The sequence below is a fragment of the Nyctibius grandis genome, chromosome 25, assembly GCF_013368605.1.
Source record: "Nyctibius grandis isolate bNycGra1 chromosome 25, bNycGra1.pri, whole genome shotgun sequence".
Lineage (NCBI taxonomy): Eukaryota > Metazoa > Chordata > Aves > Nyctibiiformes > Nyctibiidae > Nyctibius > Nyctibius grandis.
The window spans coordinates 5,706,161-5,734,050 of NC_090682.1; the positions used below are offsets into that span (position 1 = coordinate 5,706,161).

Below are 27,890 nucleotides of genomic sequence, written 5' to 3' on the forward strand. Positions count from 1 at the left end.
CTCCACCCTACTCTTCACTAGACACTCTTTCCAACCAGCCCATTTCAACACAGACAGAGGAAACTTCCCAGAGAATGCCTCTTTGCTCACTCCAGGCAAGACAACTGCTACAACAATGTCACACGGACTATGATTCAGCCCAAGCCTTGCTCCTCATCCAGCTCCTCCTGCTTTGTCCCAGTAGAATCATGTTAGATCACAGCCCCGCTGGTACAGCCTGCCCTTCCCGTCCTGCTCAGCTGTTAACCTGCAGACTGGCCAAGATCTGCAGTGCCTAGCACTGCATTCTGCACCTGGATCAACACAGTATCCTCAGAGGCACGTGCTTTTCTGTTTGGATCCCAACAGCTTCTAAACAAACAAATCTGCTTCCCGATCCACTTGCTCTGGCACTCTGTCACTGCACACACAGACCAATCTAATCACAGTGAGGCACGGAGCTTGTGCAGCCTTTTTTCAAAAGGAACTTCCTCTCTGCTCCATTTCATGCCATCCCATCCCCACAGAGTTCCAAGGATATGGGTGAAAACAACTCCATCTAGCTTGTGATACTGCATGTTTTAAACATGGAGATATAAGAAATACAGCATTGCTCTGAAGCATATTGGACCAATGTAACACATACTGTCTATTCTGGAAAACAGAACTGAAAAAAAAATAAATTAATCCTTCGTCTCCTCTCTGGATGTTTCCAGAAATTTTAAGATGCTATAGTCTAGAATTCAAATGATGTTACAGTTCTCTTTAAAAAATTATTATAAATAGCAAACAAACCCTTGGTTTCACAGATGATAACAAAAACACTCTGATCCCATTAAAACAGATAATTGGCTCAACTCCTAAGTTTGGGGGCTTTTTCTCCCAAAAGCACAAGTTTGTCCTTGAAAGTGTCTCCTGGACAGACCAACTTTAGGCTGTTTCTCTGTGGTGCATGCTACTTCATTCCTTGAGATTCTGGGCATTTCAGTTAATTCTCTCTCAGGTGTTTTCATCTTTTCCTCTTCTTTTTTCTTGAAAAAAAAAAATTCCTAAACCTTGTTACCTGAACAAACTCCTTAGGAGAAGGTGAGCACTACTTAAGCAGATGAGGTCAGTGGAGGCGGGAGAGAGAAAGAGAGAGGCTGAGCTGGATTTTCCCAGTGCCAGATTGCAACCTGGAGCAGAACCTCATACTGTCATTCCTTTTTATTTTCCATTTTTCTCTTCTCTGGTGTAACAGATAATAACACAGGGAGCAGCAGGGATAATACGTTCGTAGGCGGCTGCTGGATTTTCAAATGGTTTCTTACCAGTGTGTTCTCTGTAGGCAGAGCAGAGACCTGACACTGAGAACTGAAAGCAGATGATGCACCCTTTTTACAGCTGGAAACTTGCAGAGCAATATCACTTCATGGGAAATCTTTATTAGTGAATCTTACAAGCGCTATCTTTCAAAAAGGTAACTGAAGATGGCTTAGGCAGCTGTCCAAGAGTGTCAGCAGATGCTTTTGGTTTTGTTGCCCAGGTGTGTTGCTAGCCTCCCATTTTTTTCCTAGTTTGCTTCGACCTCCGGGATTTCAGAATAGTATAGTTTGCATACCGTGTGTACTGTTCTGAGAGGAGAGGGACGTAGAATGCACGCAGCAGCTTTGAGGACCTGAAACCAGAAAGGAAAAACAAATCATCCTTAAAGCGCTTGTTAGCCAGTATGTTCCAAACGACACAAATGAGGCTTTGCAAGAGATTTGGACTGGTGAGTCAGTGACATGAGGAATGCCAATGGTTCAGGCATACGAAGCCCAATCCTATTTTCTCCTTGTTGGTGGGACCAAAGCTGGTTTGTGCCAGCATCACCAGTTTAAGAGCAGCAGTCTGCCCAGTTCTTCAGCATGCCCACTATCCATTCCAGTAGGATTAAGGGGGAAAGAGGGCAGGAAGGTGTTGTAATTATTGAAAGAAACTTATATCCTGGATATCACTGTCCAAAAAGCAAACAGTACAGCCATGTGGGCCTTTGGTATCATACAGACAGGCAGGCCTCCCATTCCTCAGGGCACACTATGAAGGTGAAAGATAGCACAGCTGCATTTAGCTCCTGGCATCTCCTCTTTCCTAGCCAATCTTTCTGGCTGCCTGTTCCTCCACACACGTCTGAAGGGCAGACAGAAGCTTTGATGGGCGCTGGCATTTTGAAGTTTTGCTCTTGTGCTGATCTTCTGTTGAGGGTATTGAATTAAAGAGGAACGGACTGCTCTAAAGCCTATGAGGCAGTTTCCTGCAGGCTGCCAGCATTCACTCCATGCCCTGCTAGTGATGGGAGCTGGCATTTCACAGCACTTTGCAACAATTGGACCAATGGAGTACTCAAGCATGGAGGGTTTAATGGATGCATTAAATTAGTACCTTTTGTTTGGTCGCTAATTGCTGGAGCTATGCTAGCTGAGTACATTTTCAATGCATGTATTCTCTTACTGAGCAAACTAATAGTGAAATCCAGGTTTCAATGTGAAGCGGACAAATATAATGTCCTTCAGCAGCAGCACTGAACCTTGCTAGAAGCTTCAAAAATTAGAGATTGAAATCAGGGCTGGGGCAGTCTTGCTTCCTCAGCATTGAAGCTTCTCTCTTTATCTCTTTAAGATCAACTTGTTGGTAAACTGTCAACCCTTGACAGACCTAAGTCTAACTCCATCCACATAAAGTTTGGAAAAGCAGTAGCAGCACTCAAATTTGATTTGCAGCATGCTGTGTGGTCAGGGATGGTACACAGATCCAGCATGTACTTGCTGGTCATTGCAATTTACACAGCTTTGCTGGTAACACAGCTAAGGTTCTGGACATTCAATTCAAGTCACTTTTTCAGAAAAAAAGATGAATTGTGTTTTGTTTGCTTATTGTAAGGCAAGACTGGATATCTTTCAAAAATGCAATCTAAAAAACAATGGCAGGAACTGCCACTGTGAACTACATCTCCCCAGAGGCTCCCAGGGTTCTTAGACATCCTTACTGTAATTCATCTGAGAACAAGCAGCTCCTGATCTCCTGCAACTTGGAGTAAAAGACCGTCCAGGAAAAGGCTGGTGATATCGACTGCACTGGCATAACACCACTGAGCAGCAGGGTTCTGTTACATAAGATGCCGTACAAGCACAAAGCAAGGCATTTTTCAGTTGAAATGTTCCCTCTTTTAGACAAACTGACAGACAAAGCAGTATTCTTCCCACATTGGAGAGGGGAAACTGAGGCAGGAAGCATTGTCTACCCTCAGAGAGACTAAGCAAGTCTGAATCCCTAAAATTTACAAGCCCCATTTCTGTGAGACTCTGCCTCCTTTCAGCATCCAGTATCTTGTAAGCCTGCTTTTTGCCAAGTGCTCAGCTTGTGCTTTAGGATATAAAAATGATGATCGCTTCACTTCGAAGAACAAAAAGCTCAGTGGTAATACTGAGGCCCTTTACAAATGGTAAAGCACCCAGCAAAGTTCCTAAATGAAAGACTCACTGGAAATGGTTGCTCTTTGTGAATTCCTGAGGTGCTGGAATCAGGAACATGCTTGAAGTAAATAACTAGGCAGAAGATGGTAATTTTGGTGTATTCTGAAGAAGGAACATTTTTTGCAGCTGTCATTTCCTTGCGCCTGGAAATTGGAGGTCAGCCCTCCCTCTAGTCACTAGAAGCAAAGGCATCCCTTTGAAAATAAGTGCTTGATTTTCCTCCTCCATCTCTTGTGGCTAATGAACATCATGTCATTGCTGAACTTATTCTGGCATCTCCTCCTCTGAGCCTGACAACCCACCATTGCTACCATGGCTGCTCTCTGTGAATGGTGTGGTTTCACTTCAATTCCCTTTAGCAAAGAAAAAGAAAAGAAAGAAAGAAAAACAAGAAAAAGCAACTGTGTTCAAGCTGCTTGGGATGCTGTTCAAAACAAAGAAAATGAAAAATAAGGTAGAGTACCAGCTTGCTGCTACATTGTAAGAAAGGGACAGAAACTAGCACAATTCCCCAGAGCTCAGGGTGTGTGCTTGGGTTAAGATGAAGTAATTTGTTGAATTAGCCTTGTGCGGTTTAGCTCAGGGACAGAGAGGAAGGCAGCACCTTCAGCTGATGGCGGAGGTCTCAAGTGTACAGTCTGCAGCACTGAAAATGTTTTCAGTCGCTCAGTCCAGACACAGAGCTGACAGCAGTCGGACAACAGCACCCAGTTCACATCCTCCTGTTGACCTGGATGCATCTACATACTGTCTGCCCAGGCCAGCACTGTACTGCGCAGTGGGCGCCCAGTAACAGTGGGTCTGATTGCTGGAGCAACAGAACTAAGCACCTGTATTTACCCTCTGTGCTGGTGCCTCTCACAGCTCTGCAGAAACACTATTATCCTGTCTGTACTTCCTCTCCATTACACCTTCTGTGAGAAACACTCCCTGTACCTTTTACTTGTTGGTATTCTGAAATATAGGTCCAATGCAGCTGAGTTGGTTGTGCTCACATGGTCTTTATGGCATATGTTCAGAATGTGCAGGACTCAGCTTTCTTTCTAGAAGAAAAGGATATTCCAGGAGCTGGTAGTAGCAAAAATCTCCTCCCAACTAAACCAGCTCAGTAACCATCTTGAGTTTGCAGGCAGCCTGAAACAACAACTCTGAGCAACAAAAGCTCTCCACATGCTCTTAACTTTCCTGGCAACTCAGCCCTTATTAGCAACAGTTTAAATGTCAGTGTTCACTGTTTCATGGTTTATATCAGCAGTGAAATGGGAGGAGAAAATACTGTTGGTAAAAAGAAGATCAAAAAAGGAGAGGCAGGAATGACTGATGGAAAAAAATACCGAGGGTGGAAAATGACGAGAAACGCAGAGTGGAAAGATAGTTGCTCTTCCCACCAGTGGATGTCATACATAATGCCAAGGCACTCATGACAAATAACAATACAGTGAATTGGTGTATAAAGGCCACAGCTGATCTACATTTCTGTACTCCTCCGCCAAAACAAGAAGTACGTGCTCCAAGAATGGAGAGCTGTAAATCTCATTTAGCCAGAGGAGACCCCAAAAGTGTTCACCCTGCTCTTCAAAGAGAAATGATGTATTATGCAAACTGCCAAGTCCACAAGGAGTCCTTAGTTTCCACCAGGTGTTAGCTAGTCAGGCTGCTGGTGCCATAACAAAATGACTGTTTACTAACAAGACTTATAAAGGTGAAAAAGGAACAGTTCACATTGGTTCCAATTACCCAGTCTAAGGACACAGGTTAAAAAAAGGCAACAGAAAATAAGAAGCATCTTAAAAATAATAACGTTTATGTGCTCTCACATCTCAGATATAAAAACATGAAACCCTGAACATGGCATGGTAAATGGTAACACCAACATATCTGCTCCACAGCTATAAGGTCAGCCTTTGTATTTGTTCAGCAGTAACTTTCTCACTGAAGAGAGACTCAGACTGGACACAAGCACAAGGCTGCTCTCTCTGCTGCAGGTAACTACACAGCAGCAAAGCCCTCGATGCCTGGTCTCAGCAGCAGCCATGAGAGAACCATGGCTGCTGATGCACCTACAGCTCAGGAAGTCATGACAGAGCCTTAAATTCAGACAGGGAACCTTTACCTCCTGTCACCTCGCTTCGTCAGCCTCAGCAACCTCAGACAACAGATGGCACAAGGAAGGGGTTGGGATGACAGATGACAGTGAATATATATAATGTTCTATTTGCATTTGCTTCTAAATTTGTCCCTCAGAGACTGTGAGTGTGTGTAGCCTTAATCAGCATAGAGCTCCCAAGCAGCACGTCGGTAGTAAGATCACGGCCACGATCACTCCAAGCTGAGTAGCCAAGGGTCTGCTGCAATGCTACTGGAACACTGATGCAGCAAGGCTCTTTCAGTGGTGGGCTCCAGGCCAGAGACAGGCAACAGGCAAATTCTGCTCAGTTCTTACTGTGCTCCCAACATGGGAGGTATCCCACAGTCCAGGGAGGGTCTGAATTATTTTCCAGTTTTTTGGTTTCTAGGGGAGCAACTGCTGCAGCACACAGAGCAGCTCCCAGTTGGGAGCACAGTTACCAGTAGGTCAGGCAGAGCTGGAACCACAGTGCTGCTTGGTGCTAAGCGTATTTCTGTAAATTACCTATTGGACTTCAGGAGAAAGCAACTTAACAGTCCTGTCCTACTAATGCCAGCAGAGGCTCCTCTGGAATGGAAGCAAGGACTGCTAAGTGAAGATGTTCAAGCCCCTGTCCCCAAGCTCATAGACTGACATGGAATGGAAGCAGTTAGATACACATAGTGGTGGCAGATTCTTCCTAACTGCATCTTTTAACCTGAACTTCTTACCCCAGAGACAGCAGAATTCAGAAAGAAGCATGAGAAGGAAGAAAAGGGAATGGAAGAAAGAAGAGGCAGGAGGAAGTTGAATCTCTGCCACATGGGCAGGACCTAGTACCTTCTAGCTATGGGCATACAGAGGAAGCTCATCATCAAAGCTCTCTGAAAACCCATTAACATTTGCACTTCCCCTAGGTGTTAAATTTTGTACCAACAATGCACCCATGAAGTAATTCAGCTACTTGTAAAACAAAAATAGGGAAAACATTTCATGTAACACAGAGAAAAGCACCATTAAAGGGAATGAGAGAGAGCCTCTTATCAAACCAGGGTAATGATATGCTAGAACAAGGTGACCGAATCATTAATTTTGCACTAAGAAATTTATTTTTTATGGAAAACCCAAACGTTTGGAGCAAGCAGATGGTTCAGCCTAAAGAGCTGGAAAATATGTGCTCCTCAGTGGGGAGCTGTAATATATTTCCCCTTTTCTGTGCCAGATTTGGAGTGCTCAGCCAATATAGAATTAAATGGACCTGGACAAAGCAGCTTCCTGAGGAGCATAATTAGCTGGTGGCTTGGAGTGCTCTCTAATTCAATTAGCAGCACCATTTATCAGAGCCAGCTGAGATTTACATTAGCACTTGCTGACGTCAATGTGAGACTCGCAGTGAGTCCCAGAAGCCTCCAGTTCAGCAGGAGTGAATTGAACTGCTGGGGTCATTTATTTTCAAAGAACAAGAGCTGGAGTTTGGTTTTGGTTGGGGAGATGTCTGATCTTTTTTTTTCCCCAAATGCTCCTTGCTCTGCAGCCACTGAGCTGCAGACCTGAAATCTACACTGGCAGCCCCCTTACAGCTCAGTTCAAAGTGACACTTCTTCTGTTCTTCCCTTTTATTAAAAAAAAAGCTGCATTTTAATAGTGTTTTTACACTTACTTCATAGGTAGCAGGGAACATTTCCAAATCATTGTGTGGAAGCAGGTGCCGGATTTGAGAGATGCGTCATTCTGCTGAGCTGGGGAGTGGGGGGAGGTACATGCTCAGAAATGCGAGCAGCCTGGATCATTATAGGAGTTTCTGATGCATCTTCACTGACTCTACCCACAGACCTGTGTGTCTGACCCTGGGAAGAACTTTCCCCACAGATCTACTAGCTCTGGGATCCTTTCAGCTTACCAATGTCTAGCACCTAACATGCTGTTACAGCTGTGTTACTGCTGCTCCCCTGCAGCTAAACTCCCCACAATGATTAATTTCTAAACTCTTACAGAGAATGATGCCTAGATTTGTTGTGTCAAATTAAAATGAAACAAAAACACAGAAGCGTTTTTGCTGGGATTTCCATACCTTCTCTGCTATCAGGCTTGCCAACAACTTTCTGGACTACAGAAGCACTTGTTGCATCCCTGAAACAGCCTCAGGGCATCACTGATGCCCTCAGAGAACCTTCCAGCTGGATGGAGTGGCAACTCTCAATGTCCTCCCTCCGAGGCTCTGCAGTGCCCACTCTAGCAGGCTTGGTACTCTACAGACTGGGATAAGGACAGCTCCAAACTGCAGGAGCTCTGGAGGTACTAACAGCAGGGATGGAAATCAGACCTGCTGCTATGGCAACCTGGCCTCCTCCACTGGTGAGGGCACCACACCTCCCCTCTGCTCCAGCTGTGAGGCGTTGGTAAGGAACAGCATGGAGAATTTCCATGCAGCACAAGAACAGAAGCAGAGGCGGCCGACAGGCGACACCAGCAGGGCTAAGGATCTGACTGCCTGATCTCCTCTTGGGACACGTTCTGCAAACTCTCTTCTCTTCCGGTCTCCCACTAACAAAACAGCATCTTTTGTTAAGGAGGTCACAGCAGCCAGAAAGTTCCCCTCCCCACCACCTTTACAGGACCTGCTCTAAGGTCCTGGTGATTGCTTAGACAGGGTTCAATAATCCAAAAAGTCCCACGAGACAGACCAACTCCTTCTCTACTAAACATCAGCTAAGTACAGGAAAAATGAGCAAAAGTGGAAAGCAGCCACGGAGAATCCAGGACATTCTGGAGACGTCTGTGAGATGTACAGCCATACCAGAATAATTCACTTTGCTTTCATTAGGCAGGCTAGCATCTTTGCGGCAGACAGACACTACCTCCGAAAGAGCCCCTAGCAAATTACATCCCCATGATTAACCCAAAGTGCCTTAAAGGCTCATTTGGACCTGACTCAGTGCCTCTGATTGACTTCAAAGTTCTTTAGATCAGGTCCAAACAATCCAAGCTTGGCTGTTCTGCAGAAGATAGCAAGATAAACCAGCTTTAAGAACACATGAATGTGTCTTCAAAGTAGAAATGCACATTCAGGAGTATATGCTCTGCACAAGGAGTCCTTTGCAAAACTCTTACACAGATGCTTCTGTTGCCTCATTAATAAGACTCACTGGCCATCTCATTCTCCCTTCCTAAAGTCCTGCCCAAATGTAACAGCAGGTCTCTCGGAAAACATAGTTCATGAAAAACCTTGCCAAGAAAACTTGTTTGTGTCAGCAAGCTGGAAACATTAGAGCACTCCTGGGAGTTGCTCAAACATTATCACTCCTTCTCACTGTTCAACTGTTTTTACCAGCCCCCCTCCCTGGAGGGTCCTATTACTAGGAAGTAATAAGGTCTCACATAGAAAATAGGAGGGCACTGAACTCTGTGTTAGTTTTTTACAGAGATTTTCCAGTCAGCCTCTGTCCTGTTATGACAGCTACATGACCAGAGCTTTAAGTGACTAAATAACCATCCCCTTACAGCTGAGGTTTTTGTATTTGCAGGAATATATTAATAACATTCCTAGTTTGACAACCATGATTCCATCCCCCATTAGCCTGGAGGACAGCAATTTCAATCTCCACTTCTCACAGAAATTCCTGTTCAGACACACAAGCAAGTTGTTCAGTGATCAGCAGAACTAATGAAGAACGGCTTCTAACAGAGGTCTCTTCCATGGATTCTCTGATGCCTAACAAAGGTATGACCTTGCTGACTTTTCACTCGATGAGGCTGCCTCCTCCCTCTGTCACCTTTCATAAAATTTGTAAGAGCTCATGCTCTTTGAGACTGATACACACCTGTCCTGAATTTGGCTGAAACAAGACAGCAGATTCAAAAGTCTGTTGGGAGGAGATGACATACACCTCATTTCTTTAGAAAGCAAAACAAAAAAAAATTACTTCAGCAAGAAGTGCACAGGGAGGATTCTTTTTTAAAATAATCCTTCTCACCACCCTTCTCAGCTAGCTTCACCCTCTAAAGCAACCTAGGTCATAAATATTAGTACAAGTTTGACAAAGGTTCCACTGTAGCCAGCAAGCTGCCTTTACTGGAAACTGGATTTCAAGCTGGCATTTGCCAATATACCTTTCCTCCCTGTATATAGCTACTTCTCAAGCGGATAATTGAACAGAAGTAGTTCATAGACCTGCCAGCCCTTCTCCCTCCCTCTCAAATGTGTAAAGCATACCTGGAAGCATCTAGGAATGGCTTGTAGGCAATGGTTACCCACTCTTCTTTGTTGGAGGAATACCTTGGCTCCCTTGGGGTTTCAGTTGCTGTATCCAAGTCCACCAGATAGTGGCATTTGGAAATGTCAATCTGCAGAAAGAAAGACATTCTTGTGGTTTATTTCCTGCAGGCTTCTGGTTGTACGTGTTCATTTATACAGGCTGTTACTTATCAATGAGAAAGGGGTTAAATTTCTAACAACAGATGAAATGTTTCATGCAGGATACATGGTAAAAGATTTTGAATGTTTTCAAGTAAAACCTTATGAGGGAATACAAGCTACACTACTGCTCTAGTCATAGGAGGAGAGTCCTAGGGTCCCTCTCTGAGGAAGTACCACTGCCAGCTCTCTTACTGAAGAACTGTCAGGTCACAGAGCAGAATTTGAGGTGGCAGAACCAATTCTGTTGATGTTTTTCTGGTGGTTGTCTAACTAGCTATTAAAGACTTCTTACAATACTGACTCCACAAGCTCCCCAGGCAAAAGGCTTCACTATCATTATTGTTAGAAAGGTTTCCTGATGTCTACACTGAATCTTCTGTCTCAGTTCGTGCCTGTTCCTACTTGTTTTACATCATGAACACAGAAAACGTCATTTTCTTTGTGGTAGTTTTTACTACTACTTTATGAAAAGCTAAGGCCCCTTAAGCCAAGTTTGCAAAGGCGTCTACCCATCAGTTGTCTTAAATGCAGGCAGCTAAGATTCTCCAGGATGACTATGTCTTATTCTGTCTTACTCCCTCAAACTCTTCCTTGTGGGATTCCACATTTCAGTTTGCTCTCCCACAAAATTTTATTGCAAACTTCCTTGGACATGCTTGAATTCAGTTTTCCAAAGCACCTTTGGGGTTTATTGTAACAGTTGAGGCTGAAAACTATTTAATTAGGTGGATACCAGATGGCTCCATGGCAGCACAACTAGGTGGCAAATGAAGCTACACCATGAGAAACTCAGCTGAGGAGAATGTTGAATCCACTTCTTGCACTGTATGAGAAGAATGTTCGAGGCCCTGCGAGAGGTTCTGGCTCATTAGCAAAAAGACTCCCAAACCACTAACCAAGTTTTTCTGTAAGTGATGTAGAATCATTCAGAGAAAGACAAGTTACTGCCTCAAGCACTAAGACTGATCTCACTTCTCTCATTCTAAATGCTCCCCTAAAAGGGCTGGTACTTCCAATGCCTATGAAATATCTGCCAGGTGAAAGACAGATTTCCCTTCTACCATTCAAAGTAGAGCACAGTGCATTCTTACAAGTTACACTGAAGCTAGGGATAATACTCATCCTGGTCAGAGGGCCAACATAGCACCTATGCATTTATTTGGGCATTTACACAAGACTTCAGTCATGTACAGACCTTGAAATGTTTCTTTGTAGAAAGAAGTCAGTCTTAGTGAGCGGAGCTGCAAGGAATTTCTAAATTACATCCTATCCTTTTCTGTTCTCCTTTCCTTTTCCTCCTCCCACTCTTTTTTTATTTGATGCAACTGCTATACTAAGTGGTGGAGAACTACATTTGATCACATCCTGAATAACAGGAGTGGGCACAGTATAGTACAGAGACGGAGCTAAGGGCACAGCCTGCTGCTGTACTGCTGCAGCCACATGTCTCTCACTGGTGACTGGACGAATGTTAGCCTGGCCACAAAGAGCACAACAGGAGCTTGTCTGATTCACCACAGATAAAGTTCAACTGTTCTGAGCAAAACCGGAGGTGTTTTACTGATCACTCAAACACATATTTCAAAAATGAGACCAAGCTTCAGGTGGTTCCTACGGTTCAAAACACAGCTAAAGGGAATTGGAAAAGAAGTGAAAATAAAGTGGTTAAAAAAAACGTCCTCTGAAGTCAGTTTCAGCTTTTAGGCCTAATCTACTGTTCCTGCTTGGATACATCTTTGTAAAAGATAATACTCCTTATCTCTTTCTTAGCAGTTTCAGAGACAAATGCATCTCCCCAGTAGGAGAAGTACAAGTTAAGTGATGTTCAACATGATTAAGGAAGGAAGAATTGCAAAACAAGATCAAATCACTCTTTTCCTCAGTGTCTCATAGCAACAGAAACACTGATATTTACTCTTCAATTTTCAAGCAGAGCAGTAATAGAAACTTAAACTTGAAACAGAGAGATCAGTCCCATTTCTGCAGCTAGTAACTGGTTTTAAGCTGTCCATGGCTCAGATAATCCTTTTCAACCATTTGTTTTCTCCCCTTTAAATGACCAACAGACTTATGCTATTTAGATTTATTTGCTGTGATGGTCCTTTCCAGTGCTTGCAAAGTTTTTTTCTTTTTTTAGATCTAGGTATGCTTGCACTTGTAAGCTCACTGAACTTGAGAAAAGATCTTGTTCTCCTGGTGTTATTAGCAGGTCAAAAGTAAAAGTTTTAAAACCCCGTTTAAAATTCACATTTAGTAGCTAATTTCTAATGTCCTAGGCCCTTTTGCTTGCATGAGAAATCACAAAATTGTAGGGTGACATTAAGAAACAACCATGAAACAACAGTGTGTTTTGCTCCATTAGTCACAGGCTGTGCACCAGCCAGCTGTCTGTGCTAAAAATATGCCACAGTTAAAGATTTCGTAAATTAAATGCACTGCAGCAGACAGCTTCTCTCAGGTGGGAACACGCCTCCTTCCCATTTCCAGTAACTATGTAATGAGGCTCAAAATAAGAGAGCTTTAACCCAGAAGACTGATCCCTGCTTTTACCCACGCAGTTTGCTCCTGTGTTATAGTACTGCCTTCCAACCATTTCTGTGAGCAGATCACAAGTGCTTGTACAACGTCTAACAGGCCAAAGTCATGAGCCACATAAGCAAGCATAAGTCTACTGTCTTCAGCCAGGATAGACCCACTCATGTAAACCAGGGACCTGGTCCATTACATGTGAGTGCTTCCTATATACTGATGGACATAACAAAGCTATCCTTCAAGGTGCTAAGAGAGAATGAAGAAAGGACTATGCATTTCTTGGCAGTTCCTCTCATTCAACCCTTAGGACAAAAAAGAAAGGGTGACTAAATATCTCGTGCACTGCTAAGATTTAACCTGCTAAACAACTTTAAAGAAATTAGCTGACAATAATTTTAAAATATTCATGTGTGTGCACTGTTTTTGTTTAGGTAACACAATACCACCAGGAAAAGTAACAAATTAATAATACCAGTATACATTATCTTAACAGATACCCATATATAATCCTTACATATCGAGATGGCTCTTCCTTGTTTTGGTCGTTCATGTCAGTGGGAATGATCCGTGTGGCCATTGGTCCCTTGGCAAACGGTTTTGGTAACTGGCCCCTGAATTCTGACAGGATGAACTGGAGCTGCCAACTGCAGAGAACAGTGTCAGAAAGCCCAGCAGGAAAATGCAGGAGCTAGTAGCATTTTGTGTGGAGAAAACCAAAAGCATAACCAAGGACATTTCATTCCTGAGGGTAAATAGCCCTGCTACAGGAGCAGTCACACTATAAATTTTCAGTAGCTTGTGGCCAACACAATCTGCTGACAATAGACTTTGGATATGCTGGTGTCAACAGAGATACAAGGTCTTGAAGGTTACTCCTGTAAATACTTCTTCTAAGAAGTGCCCCTCCTTATGAATCTCACCAAATTGTACCTTTTACATTAAACAACTTACTTATCTGGCAGGAGAAAGCTGCTTGGAAATCTGTGCCACTCCTTTCCCACACAGACATTAACCGGTCTCCCCTCCGGCACAGTGTGAATACTTGGGTCAGTGGCAATCCTGTGAAATTCTGGGTACAGGTCCAGGGGCCCATGGTAGCCTATGGAAGACAGAAAAGTTGCAAATAAGGCTAAAGAAATAGGTGATATTTACTTGACTACTTTTGGAAGACTACAAAAAATTGTTCATACATAACTTCCTAATTGATAACCTCTTGAATAAATGAATTGGTCTATGCTAAAAAGCAGCTGGACTCCAAAGCTCCCCCTCCTTTCAGAAGTGCTTGTATCCTACCACCGTTATTCACATTCTCCTGTCCTGACTGACAATGGCTACCATCGAGCAAAAAAATATTGATGAGGTGGAAAGGTTCACCGCATGGCTCTGATTCAAGAAAGTACTTAAGACCAGATCTAATCCATCTCCATTAAGGACACATGCACCTAATTACAAGTTTTACATGGGAAAATGCTTTTTCAAGTGAGATCATATGTTTGAAAGGTAGAGAATCTGCTTTAATACTAGTCTGAGTACAGGTTTTATATCAGTATAGTTGTCCTGGCTGCAGGTGAAGGGCAGCAGATTTTTAACTGATATAATTCTAGTGATACACTCATACATACATGAATACATACGTTCATACATACACGTATGAATGTGCATATACATACATACACACATGTACAATCATTCATTAATGGCGACCATTAGAACTTATTCCTTTCCCTGCAACAACGTCATCCAAACTTTTGAGGTTCCTTATTTCTAATGTGCTGCTATAGTCAAAGCAGCACAACTTTGGCAGGCCATAAGACCTGTCAAGACCAATACCCAGGAAAGCAGAGAACAAGTCTAAAATACCAACCTCTGAATAAGGCAATGGAGCGTGACAATGACAAAAGGCCAAAGAGAAAGACAGTCCCCAGAGCCAGCCAGTTGGAGGAGACCGTGTAGTGTTCCAGACGGTAGCGCTGGAATACGAAGTGGTAACATTTCTGAGGGAAGATTAAAAAAAAGACAATATAAAATTACTCAAAGTCTGACACATTTAGCAAAATTCTATTTTTCATATGGACCTTACAGCAGTGCCTGCATCTCCCACCAGATCTTTGGTCTTCATTTTTTCATTCAGACTCATAAAAAACGCACAGAAACTCACATTGTTCAGTCGCGTTTCTTGACTGATAATCTAGGGTATTTAAAGACATTTTCAGCTCTTTTCCCTAGGAAGGCCTCTAGTCAAGCTGTCAAGTGCTCTCTACCAGGGCTCCATCTTTGTGTTCCAAGGTGAACAAGTGTCCCTTTCAGACACTTCTGAAGAACTTCTTTACACAGACAGACCTCATTTTCAATGCTGGACTGACTTCCTCTCTAACAGAAGTTCCATGACCCAGATTTACTGAGTGACCTATGGTTGTTTACCTTGTCTGCACAAACTACAGCTCTGAAGTGGATAAAAGTACACACAGCACATTCTGCATCCACCCTTAAACACAAGCCACTCTGAAATTGTTAAAAGAAAATCCCTTTAAGTTTTTCTAATTTAAAAGCCTTTCTGGGAATACCCAGGAGGAACTACATCCAATACTTGGCTTGGTCCCTCCCTCCTGCTCTGCCTTTCTGCAGGAGTGATTATTCACTTCCTATCCTAATTTGGTTTCTGTTCCTCTTGTCTTGTTTGCATTTTTCTCATAACAGCCAGATCCTTGTGGCTTGGAGGAGTAGACTCTGACAAGCTTGTACTACCAGTGAGCAATCAGTTCTAAATTCTCAGCTGGATACTGAATACTGGATAAAATGTCATCAAACAGTGTTAAAATATGCAGGACAGAAGTATACACTAGATTTTCCTACAGCCATTATTTGGCAAAAGTCCTAAACCATTGCCCTCTGATGAATGTTCTGACAGTACATAGCAATTCTCAGTCAGAGCCATAAAACTGCTGACATTACAGAGCTTGATCCTGTATGAATGCAAGGACTGAAACTCATCTAGGGTGCTCCAGCTTAGCACTGCAAAGCATCAGCAGTGATGGGAGATCAACAGTCAGAATAGCAACTGACCAGGGGAGAGTGAGAGTGACTTGAGGGAAGCAGGAAATGCTGGTGGGGAGCCCAGGACAGGAAGAGCCAGCAGTGTGCACAGCAGGACAGAGGAGTAATAGCAGAATGAGGCCGAACAGCTGGAACAGGCTCTGGCAGGGACTAGTGACTGCATTCCTGTGCCTCTTTAACAGAGGAAAGATGAATAATTTTGAGCTCTAGGAAGGTTTATATCAATCTATATTAGTGCTTTACTCTGTGAAGTGTTTCAAGTGATATTTACTAAACATGCAATTTTTGGCTCCTCCAAATGTCCAGTGCAATTTCCCAATGCCTAAACAAGATCAATTTTCCTTTTTCAAATCAGTGAAGGATTCCTACTAGGATATAACAAAATGCATTTCCTACACACACACATTCCTGCCCCTTAATGCTTACCTGAAGAGCAGACAGAGCCACAGCACCGCAGAGACAGATGAGGGGATAGATGGGAAAGAGAAACCTCTCTTCTTTGTGGGGCTGACTGAAGAAAATCATGATCCAAATGTACATAGGAGCTAGCGTCAGCCAGTAGGGACGGCCCAGATTCTGAACTGAAAGAAACAAACACTCAGCAAAGTAGTACTGTAAGAATGAGGGGTTTATCCTATTCCCCCTCTTGCACAATCGTATCTCACATTGAAAAGCCCATTCTTCACACCCAAACCATTGCCTTCAGACACAAACACACCATGTTCTGAGCATCCGTGTTGCTCAAATCCAGGTAATATGTCCAAACAGTCAGTATAGAATTTTGATCAGAGAATCTTTGTAGATTCCTACAACACTAACAATTTCAACAGACTTTAGAAGACCAAAAGCAGAAAATAAGGGACTGCATTACTAAATCCAAGCAAGAGACAAAACCCATCAAGAATTGATATGTCTAAATGGGTAGTCAGAAGTACTAGATTTCCTGCTGTGTATTACACTATAGGTACAAAGATCAGAAAAGATCTCCTCTGGACCTACCCTTCCACTTACAAAGGGTTGTTTAGTGACTGATGTTTCCACAACCTTCATTGCTTCATTACAAAAATAACAGCATGAGAGGTCTCTCAGGCACCTTCTGCTTAACAGAGGAAATAACTGATTCGAAAATAACAACAATTACCCTGAATTTTAGTCATACTGAGGAGGTTCTACAGTGCCTGACAATTTTCAGTCCCTTTTCTGCCCCCTTGCTACTCCCAACAGCAGAGTTAAGCAATTAAGCTAACAGCATTTCACAGACAATAAGAACAAAGCACTTGGCAGAATTGCTCCTGCTGTTAAGTACAAGAACACCAAGTGAACAGCAGGAAATCTTCCATTTACAGGATCTCCTACTGAGCTTTTACTGGTTTCTGACAGTATGTCAGTCATAGCCAAGGAACAGATATAAGGAAATACACATTAACATATATTTTCAGCAGGGATTATGATGTTATTGTTTCTTGTATTCAGTAAAGAAATCAGAGAGCGAAGCACTAACTGGATTGATCAATCTGGAGGCTGCTGCTGATGCTTAATGTATCTTCCTTAGGAATACGGGAGAGGAGAATTCACACTTCCTCAACACCTTTTTCCTCTCTAGAGTCACTTGCCAAATGTCATGTGTTTAAACTGACATTTTATTTAAAAGGAAGCCCAATGTGAAGTAGGTAATATTCTGGTTCCTCCTTTCTCTACTCTCAGTATATCCACACCTACGTGGACACTTCCCAAAGCATGGGGTAACAAGACTGTCCTGCCAGGGCTCAGCCCTACGAGTTGAAGAGTGCCTTCCACAGAAGAGTCCAGGTTCAATCCCAACATAGGCAGCAGCAGCAGAAACCAGAGGATGCCTATTTGTAGGCTCATCCCCAACAACTGAAAAGGAAATAACAACTCTGTTCTCTCAAGCTGCTGCAGAAAACATTCTGGCAGTGGTATAAAAAAGTAACAATGGAAGAGCCAGCAAAAGGTTCCCCAAATAACTCTAAAGGCTACCATCTCCAGCTGCAGATAAGATGGAAACACCAATGGGTACATAGTTTCTTTCCCCCTTAAGATTTCTGATGGGGCTATTTCTAATGCATTTGCATGTCTGGCTGAAGGTTATGTACCATACAGCTTGTTAAGCTTACTCTGGGTATGGATAGTTCAGCCTTGATAACACATTGTTCTTCTTGAGGTGGCGGGAGGGAACACAGGAATCATCCTTAAAGAGACAAATATGTTTCTGTCCTTTTGCAGACAGCATATAAGTAGATGCATCTCACTGCGTGTTCGTTCTACACAGAAACTCCATTGTGAAGTCAATACTGAACTGAGTACTGAGCTCTAGGAACTTTCCTATTATTCCAAAGACTTTCCCTGAACCTAGTTTCACTTTCAATAAAGGAAAGCTGCTCTTTGGCAGGCAAGCTCTCCCTTTAGTAAGAAGGTTGAGATCTGGGCTGTCTGTGCTTGGCTCTCACAGCTGTCTTGCACTCACCATGAAATTTCTGAAGCAGACACTCCATGAGACAAGTCAGTGGCAGCACAAGCAGCGCCAAAATAAATGCCACGTTGAAATTCAGAAAGCCGTTGATGAAATAGAAGGACCAGGGTTCCGTACCTAAAGGATGAGAAACAAGAGTTTTAAATACAAGCATGTAGGAGATCTAGATGTAACAGCAGCTTCATTCCTTCTCTGCCTGACACAGACTGAGATAATCAGCAGCAGGCATCAATTCTCCCCATTGCAAGCATACTGGAACCAAAGAATGGAAAGGGCGTGGGCAGAAGATCTTGCAGCTGGACAGAGGATGCAGCCCCAGGAATGAGCCTGAGCCATCTCAAAGCAGTCTCATGGTCCTGCCCCCACCCACAAAACTGCCATTGCAGTGGCATGAGGGTTAGTCAATAGCCATACAAAGGCACCAGAGCATCTCACATCATGTCTGCTCAAGAAAATTCATTGTCTTCCTTTTCAGAAATTATTTTTCTCCTTCCTTTTTCATGGGTCATAGTATCACATCTGCTGCTCGCGAATCACAGGCCACTCTAACAGTCAGGCTTGCCCAGCAGAGTTCTGTGACACAGAACTCACCCTCACGTTAAGAAAGCCTACACAGCAAGAAAGTAGAGGTGGAAACTTGTAAAACTAGGAAATTTGATTCCAAATTCATTCTTTCTAATTGTGGAGAAGTAACAGAGGAATAACACAAAACCACACGATATTAGTAAGAGATCATTATAATTCTGGAGTGATGAAGTATACTCCATGTTGGCAGAAATAGGAAATATACTAAAAAGGAATATGAAAAAGAGTTCACATTCACATTTCACCCCAACAAAGTCTCTGCCACTAAAGTTCATCCAGATACTAGTTTTGGTACCTCCTTAGAGTCAACACTATTTAAAATGTCCTTACTTCAATTTGTTCTTACAGTGTAGCTTCAAACAGGAGCAAGCCAACTCTGCCTCCTAACATGACATACTTGGGTATTGGTTGCAAGCTTCAAAGGATGTAAATTGAAAGAAATTCCAGTCCAACTGTCATTTATTCGGACTCTTAATTCAGGATGCTTAAAATCCTGAACAATAAGGAATGCCAGTTCCTCTCCACACATTTGCCACTCTCTCAGTGTGATTAGCTCAATCAGTCAGTAAATGACACGCGGGGGCTTTAATCACTGCACTGTTGTGACATGTGTCACATGCCACAGCAATTTCCTGCAATCAGAGCCACTTAAATAGAGTCCATGTTGAAATTAATCAGACAACTGAAAAGCAGCAAGGAAAACCCGAAACCTCTGCAGCTCGTACAGATAAATATGATCAGAAGCTGCACTAGTAACGTTAGAAACATGTCATTGGAGTTACCAAGGCCAAGTCCGAGCAACTGAGGTTCACATTTAGGAAACCTTTAGCTATTAGCACTGAAAGCAAATAGCAATTACATATTTGAATTTTGGGGAGTAGGGGGCCTTAAGGGAGTGAATTATTAGAAATTCCCCTTCTCTCTCCCTCCGCCTGCCTCATAATTCTTGCAAGTCCCACCTGTGATAAGCACAATCTTCAGCCTGTGAAAAGCTGAATATGGGATATGATAGATCGAAAGACTATGTCAAGTGACGTACATGACAGAGTTATCTGTAAGGCAACACTGCAATAGTGCCAACATCCCTTCCTCCTTTTCTAGACTTTGTTGCTGACTCTCCATATTTAAGGACTGCAATTCTAAATAATCACTATGACAGATCTTGAACGCATGCAGAAAGCAGATGATTTTAGGACTGAAGCGTACTACCCTTCCTAGAAATCAGGGCTGCTGGCTGGGATATGTCTGTGAAGGAAAACCTGAGGCAGTCTGGGGTATCACACTGTAAACCTACCAGTGGACATCTAGAAAAAGTGTGTGTGAAGGGGGCTTTAGTTTCTTCCCAGCCCTGCTGCCTCCAGATTCTCTTCTACAGGTTTCTAAAGACTTACTGCAGGGTTAACACTGGCTAGGCCACTCTAGTAACTACTTCTGTGGAGCACCAAGGCCTCTCCTTATACAAAAAAGGACTGGAACTGGGTACCGTAGCCTGCTTCCCCACTCCCACTGCAATAAACAACAGGCACTTTATCATAGAAGATGCCAGGATGAGACAGGAAGCCTCTTACACTGATACAAACTGTTACCCTCCAGTGTTTTCTGGCTACAATTAAGCTGCACAGCACAGCCAAGTCCCAAATCTTTAAAGGGTAGCACCAGGGACCATACTGTCACCCTTCTCCCTGCCCTGGCTGCTATGAAAAGTAAAGGAAATTAACTATGGCTCTCTCTAGTCTGGTCTCTGATTTGGCAGCCTGAGACTCAGGAATGAAGGACACTCCATGAAGCACACCTCCTCCACAATCCAGATACAGCCTTAACGGCCCAGAAGTGTCCTGAGGGACTCTGATAATAAAGAGGTCAGGTGGTCTGAAGCACAGCTTTAACAAAAAGGCTACTTTCTCAGATTTTTTTGCAGTGTGACTGAATTGCCCTTAAGAACTAAGCACAGGAACCTCCCCTCCTTCTCCCATGACAGATTTTCTTCTCTGGGTGAAAAGGGAAAAAAAAGGGGGAAAAAATATGAGAGGAGAGCAGTGCATTACACAGGCAAGTTAAATAATTCAGACACCAAGCAAAAAGCAAGAGGCTTGGTCACTGTGATGACTCACCCATTCAGAGGCATTCAGTCTCAATGCCTCCCAGGGCAAAATGCTTTTATTCTTGTTATCCACAACGACTCAAGCTGATCTGAGAAAGAACTGCAATATAAAAAAAGAACAACCCCATTGCATACGAGAAGTCCTGGCCCAGAACAACGTCCTTCAAGCAGGGAGAGACACTAAAGAACTCTCCATGCACAGTACTGATGGGAACATGCTTCCACAGCATTGCCTTCATATCATGACAGAAGATTTAACTTCCTGCAAGTAACCCACATGCTAGAGCTGAGATGTGGGCTGTAGAAGAGAGACTGATGAAAGCACTGGGAAGAACACTGTGGCCCAGTCAGTTCATGGCACTATGGTTCCATGGGGATAACCAAATGGAAGCACTGTCAGACATTGAACCAGAAACTGGTTTGAACTTTGTGCTCTGTGACAGGCTGCAGGAGCACTTCTAGAAATCAAACTCACACACAAGTTAATAGAACTTAAGAAGCTACCATGCTGCAGCTTGACCACAGCAATGGTGAGGGCGGCTCAGGACAAAGCAGAGTAGTTGTAAAATAGGCTTAAACTAAGGTGCCCCACCCTATGTTTGTCACAGGCTAAAAGCCTGCATGCAGACAGGAACTGTAGCTCAGCTGTTAAGCAGTAACTAAGCCGCAATAATTTGACCGTGAGTCACAGCCCTCATTCTAAGCAAGTCTGATTCAGTGCTAGTATAATAAACAGTCTGCTTTCTGCATTTCATTTATTTCCACTCTATTTAAGAACCAGGACTCAACAGAGCAAGGTGTCACATAAACAGCTCCAGCACATTCAGCCCAAGCTGAACAAAGCTTCCCAAACTACCATCACACTGCAAGTCACAGCCAAAGCTCGGATCACAGGAAGTGGGACAAAACTTTTGTCACAAATTGTGCATTCTTAGAACACATGTACACAAAACCATCCCAAAGCCTCAGAATCAGGCTTAGGGATATGCGCTTAGAGGCTGCTTTCCCTTGGCTGTAGAAACTTAATCACTCCAAGGAAATATTCACTGCACAGACTGTATTTATCCAGAAGGAGTGTATTGCTAAAGACAAAAAAGAAAAAAAAAATCAAACCTTGTCTCCAGAACTGCAGTCAAAAGGAAAAATACTGTGGTGCTTATATTGAAGATGATGTGGGTTGATGACTCTGCAACCTCCAGCAGTTCCTGCTCCCATCATGTGAAAGTTGGGAAATCCCAGCTCCAAAGCCAAAAGGGACTGGCCAGCCTTTCAGCTCCCCTGGTAGTGTTATTTTTCCCAAGTGTTTTGAAGCTCTCTAAACACACAGCATTGTCCTGGCCACATTGCATTAAAGAGCAATTTCAAGCAAGCTCTTTTACTAGCCTGAGGATGTTATATGAATGTCACTATGAATAAACCACTTCAGAATAGATTGGTCCCTGGAGGCTTCTGGAAACAACTCATGCACCAGTGTGGAAAAGGTCAGGCACAAGCCCATGCCAAAACCTATCAGACACAGAGCCTGGAGTTTCCTTAGAGAAAATTCGCAGCAAGAGGCTTCAGAGCCCTCCTGCAGAGATGAAGAACCATGGCAAAGCAGCTGTTGCCCTGCTGTGCCACAGCACAAGTACCAAATCACCACTCAGCACCACAGAAAACAGCCCTTCAAATGAACCAACAAATATGGTCTGCAGGGCACTGCCAGAGAAAGCCTTGCTGCTAACCACTGCCGAATCCCTCCTAGAATATCATGACAGAGCTTAAACAGATGACAAAGATGATGCAGCCTAAGCTCCCTGAAGTCTCCGCCAGCCCCTCTGAAGCCCTGCTAGAAATATAATACTTTTCTGCTCTTCAGCTCTACAAGAACATGATATGAACAACTTAGCACGGTGACAGCTCCCAAACAAACAACGCAGCATTGCCATCAAGGTTCAGACCTGAGATTTGGGTCACAGTATCCTAAACTGACAGTACCAGGGAACCCCTCGCAGGCAGATGACGTGCCTGCAGATTAGATGCCTTTATGGTAACCTCAGATTCTGCTTGCCAGCAAAGCCCAGGCCATACATTGCCAATAAGCAAGGAGATTCCCAAGGCACCGCACGGACTAAGGAAGTCTGCTGAGATCCAATATGAACTGAAAGAACTATGGATTCTGCACTGTTACCCACTTTCCCAAGGTTCTGCACCCTGACTGTGAGGAACAACAGCCCAGCACTCGATTAAAGCTGACAAACACACATATTTTGCTTGTGCCCGCTGCACTCGTGTAGCACCCAGACACATTTGCTTAACACAGTTCTCTGCTGTGACGCTGAGACATCTCACGATGGTCTACAGAACTTGGAAGTGAACAAAACCAGCTTAACGCACAGCGTGGAGAAATCCCACCGTGGCCTGTGGATTTCCAGCTCGAGAGAGCCATCCTGTGGCCAAAAGCTGGAACTGCAGCCCTTTGGAGCTCGCAGGCTGCTGTTGCTTTAGAGGACACCCGAAAAAGGATCGGCAATCAAGACCTGGTGGGTCAGGGTAGAGAGACAGTAGCAAGAACACCGCCGACTCCCTTCCTCTTTTGTTATCTTAAACTCACCATAGAGATCAGGTCCGTGAGAGGTGAAGACGTTGTATAAAACAATGTTGAGAGGTGCAACTACCAGCTTCCCATAGTAATAGCTGTCCACAACTACCAAGGGCACCTGGAAGAAAGCATCTATTATTTCAGTGCCAAAAGCTTTTGGCTGGACTGCCCAAAAGCTCCATCTGAGTTTCTTAATGGAACTCACCCCTTCTATTGCAAGCCCAATCCATTCCCTCTTTGGGTTGTTACAGGCACTTACCAAAAACAGGATCAACGACACCACACACCAGTTTATGAAACTTTTCCACCTCTGCTTCAGTATCAACAAGTCAAAAGCAATAGGAAGCCTGAAAGAGAGACCGGGTATCAACCGGAGACTTTGTCTTTCCCCACGGCAGGTTTTCCTGCCCCTTCAAAGCAAGCGGGGGAGTAGCTGGAAGAGAACCATCACTTCACTGGGCTCTGCTTCTACTCCATATTCCAGTCATCCAACTCAGGTCTAACTCTCAGTATATTAGGGTTAGGAAATCTTCCCAACCTAAGTTCTTCAAAAGCAAACAAATCAGGCTATGGAAGCCTGTAGCAATGATCCTCAACTAGGCTGGCAGATCAGTCCCTGCTAGTTTCTTCCTCTAGCTCTCCAGCCCCCACATTCTCCCCAACCAGGCAAGAAACATGTGACAATGTGCAAAACTCCTGAACCCTTCTCTCCTTACCCAAGAGCTGCACTGAACGGCCAGCCCAGAAGGGTTCCAGCAGCCACCCCCAGCACTGCTACAGAGGTCTTGTCCATATACCAGCCAGTCATGGCAATCACCGTGGTGTACATGCAGAAACTGCTTGGGAGGAAAGCTGCAATACAAGGAAAAAAGGGGGTTAGCACAGCTTTCCCACAGCAGAAGAACTGCAGATACAGAAAACCTTTGCTCAAAGTGTCTCTGCACTTTATTCAATACCTTCAGCAGGTGTTTTATAAGTCTTACAGTGGTTGGCTAGGCAAATGGGTACAACCAGCCAGAGGGGACAGGACACAAAGGCAAATGACAATGCCAAAATATGACCCTCCTTCCTTGGATTAAAGTATGTTCAAGGAAGGTAGGCCAAGACCCTGTTTAAAAGGCATGGCCCATTGCAGAGAGACTGGAGGCAGCAATAGAAACATACATGTCCTGGAAATTGAAACATACAAGAGAAACATACAAGTGATGCAGGGAAAATAATTTGAATCAACACTTATTCTGTCATCACACCTGCCATGAGAAATACCTGCAAGAGAATTAAAAAAACAGTTGCTAGACATATGTTTTATTGCTGTGGATTTTCTTCTCTCTGGACCTGCCTTTGGTTTCTATCGACCAAGTAATTGTTAGTGTCATTGCTAAGCAAACTTACCTGCAGATGAGCAAAACATCCCAGTGCTGAGTACTAAGAAGGCCAACATCAGCCGGCTCACATGTAGCCCAAACTTCTTGCACACAGCCCTAAGGAAGCAAAAGAGAATGAGAGACCACAAAAAATATCCTCAGTACATAAAAGAACAGTACCCAATGCATATAGAACCACAAACAATCCATGGAGCACCCTGAGAGCTTTAAGGTGGGTGATTCTCGTTACTCAGCTGCTGAAGGCAACCTGAAGAGCAGTATGACTGCCTCTGGCCTGGGATTTCAGATCCTCATTAAGTTACGCTAGTGCAAAACTCCAGAAGAGACTCGGCTTCTACCAGCATCAGTTACGCTCATGCAAATCTCAGGAATTTAGGGAGTCTGCACTGCTGTAGCAACATCAGTCTAAGATTTTCACCCCTCACAAAATCCCATCATGCAAAAAAACACAGCTCACATTCTTAAAACCAGACTATTATCAACAGAAAAGTCATGCAAGGTAATAGTTTGAAAGCCACAAATGAAGAGGCAGCAGGTAAAAATAAAAATCCAGCTTAGACAAGATAATTGTATGTTCAGGCTACTGCTTTTAGTGGATGTAAACACCATTGACAGATACATTACAGACAGCAACAATCAATGTATTCCACTAAAATTCGCTATAATAAGCAAACACACTAACAGTCTCTCCTCCAGCAGAGCTCAGTTTACAACACTCCCACCCTGCTTGCTGGTATCAGTGAGAAAACGAGTGTAGTCAACAAAATGCTGGAGCCGAGATGTGGGTGGCAGATCTGAGAATACAATTTTGTCCTAACAGTGGAATTCTGACCAATATTTCATTAAGTTATCATGAGAACACATATTTTCAAGACTCACTATGAAGTAGCCCAATCTAGCAGACACAACTACACATGAGCTTCAGAGTGTATTTCCTGTGGCAATAACTGAATATGTTACTCATATTGCTCCAAAACTTTCACTGTAGACAGCTTCTAATACTCACTTGTAGAAGTAGAGTTCACAAACGCAGCTCAGGAAGGCCAGGAAGCATCGGAGGAAATAGAAGATGAGAACCTAGGAGACATAGTCAAAGTCTGAACAAGGTTTGCAATGAAGCTTATGCACCTATTACTAACAAGTTGGTCCCAAGAACAAAAGTTCTGAACAGGATGGAGCAAGTCTGACAGTCATGAATGAGCCTATTCTTGTAGACCCAGATCCCACACCAAGGGATGCTGAAGATCCCAGCAGCTCAAGGCCTAGCCCTCTAACACTGAAGTCCTTTACAACACAGAAAGTGAACACTGTCCACTGAACTTAACAGAACTACCCCTCTTTTGTTTTCTGTCGTGCAGAAACATGCTAAGTACGGCAATAGATACCCAAGCAGAATGCACATTCAGTGCTTTTTCTTTTGCATTTCTGTGAGTTCAGTTTGCAAATATCCCTTGCAAAATAGATTTATTTTTTATAGTTTATTGAAAAAAAAATCAAAACAGTCGTTGATAGTTGGCACAGAAAACAATACGGGCTACTAAAGCATCAGGGTGAAACTCACAAGGGTGAATGAGAGCACGTGGCTGCCAGGTAACTGTCCCCAGGCCTGCACACACTCCAAAGGCCAAGGAGCTGCCAGCCCCTCTGGGACAGCTTCTCAATCAAACGAGAGCCTGACAGCATTTCCCTGCAACTTCCCAGTCACTTTTCCTTGGATCCCATTGAGTCAGCTCACAAACCCTTGCAAAACCTTACAGGGAGTTTAGTGTTTGTAAACAAACTAGTATTTTGTACACACTAATTCTCTTACCTCTGACAACAAATAAAGCAGCTGTTTAACACAGACCAGAAGTATGTTTATTCATCACAAAAGCAGCTTTCACACATCTGATTTACCTTGTTAGTTTGTAGAACTCTAACATGGAACAAGGCTGGCAAGGCATGAAGCCACAGGTAAGCATAGGAGCGGATGGCATAGGCTGGAGAGTATTCCCATGTCTGAAACCCTGTTCCATAAATGAGGTAGTGTGTCTACAAGGGAGATTAAATAAATAAATATACATGCATCACACGGAGTAGACAGGTTTGCATTTCCCATCTCTGAATTCTTGAGTAAGAAAATTTCTCTTTGAAACACAGAGATTTCTGCATTTCCACAGGCCAACTACAAATTCCCAAGGACCTCCAAGGACAGAAGGCCACTTACCGGTTCCCAGTAGTTAAATGTCTCATCACAATCAGAGATGTTGCTTAAGAGAGCTGCACAGAACCTGGCTGAAATGAGACACTTGAAAGCTGTTGATCCTTCAGGGGCCCAGACTTGTCCTGCTTTGCTTCCAGATGATCTAGTCCAAAGGAAAAACACAAATATGCACCAAGAAGACTCAGTAACAAGCTCAAGACTTGCAATGTGACACTAGGCAAAGAACTGACCAGCATATTTGCATCTCTGCCATTTAAGCACTGTGTAAGTACAGATGAATCTTTCATTCACTGCTTGCTTTGGGGGATGCCAGTCCCCTCCCACGGGAGCACCATCATCCCCCCTCACCGTACCTGAGCAACGGCCCTGAACGCTTAACCCACCGCTGCAAGACAGCCCCCCGGGACCTCCTCCTGCACCCCACAACGACAGAGAGCAAGGCCACGCACCAGCTCCCGCAGGACCGGGCGGAGCTCCACCGCAGGGAGACCGCGGAGCCCCGTTTGCACAACACAAACGGGCCCCGCAGGACACCGCGATCGCGCCCGAGTGACGGTCGCAGAACCCGCCCCCGCCACACGGCCGCGCGCCGCCCGGGGAAGGGGGCACGCGCCCGGCGCCCCCCGCAGCCCGGCCCCGGCTCCCCGCGGCCCCGCCGCCCGCTCCGACACCTACTCCGGGCGGGTCTCCTCCGCGCCCGCGGGCTCCGACCGCGGCCGGGCCGACTCCCCGCCACCTCCAGCCCGCGGCCGCTGCCGGAGCCCCTTGGCGGCCATGCCGAGTACGGGAAGCCGAGCGCCCGCTCCCGGTCGGCAGCGAACGAAAGCAGAGCGGTGCCGAAGCCGCCGGCCGCCATGCCGGGTGTGGGCACGGACGCGCGACCCCGCGCCGCCTGCACGGGCCGCTGCCAGCGCGCTCGTCCCCGGGACAGCGCGCGTGCCGCGCCGCCGGTAACACCGGG

The 27,890-nt window shown here is 44.3% G+C and overlaps 1 protein-coding gene across 2 annotated transcripts; it reads right to left on the reverse strand.

Annotated features, from left to right (window-relative positions):
* On the reverse strand, positions 1-27,719 carry ALG9 (ALG9 alpha-1,2-mannosyltransferase). Of its 2 annotated transcripts, XM_068418245.1 has the most exons (15): positions 27,605-27,719; positions 26,933-27,071; positions 26,623-26,757; positions 25,733-25,803; positions 24,734-24,822; positions 24,058-24,193; positions 23,601-23,688; positions 23,354-23,459; positions 18,069-18,191; positions 16,010-16,164; positions 14,394-14,523; positions 13,481-13,628; positions 13,044-13,173; positions 9,794-9,924; positions 1-1,636 (listed from the first exon to the last, which is right to left on the reverse strand). In XM_068418245.1, the coding sequence occupies exons 1-15, from the start codon at positions 27,703-27,705 to the stop codon at positions 1,513-1,515; spliced, it is 1,806 nt and encodes a 601-aa protein (XP_068274346.1). In that variant the 5' UTR covers positions 27,706-27,719; the 3' UTR covers positions 1-1,512. The 2 variants fall into 2 exon arrangements, with proteins under 2 accessions (XP_068274346.1, XP_068274347.1); XM_068418246.1 differs by lacking the exon at positions 13,044-13,173 and having other exon boundaries at positions 1,549-1,636.
* Between the last annotated feature and the right edge of the window lie 171 nt (positions 27,720-27,890).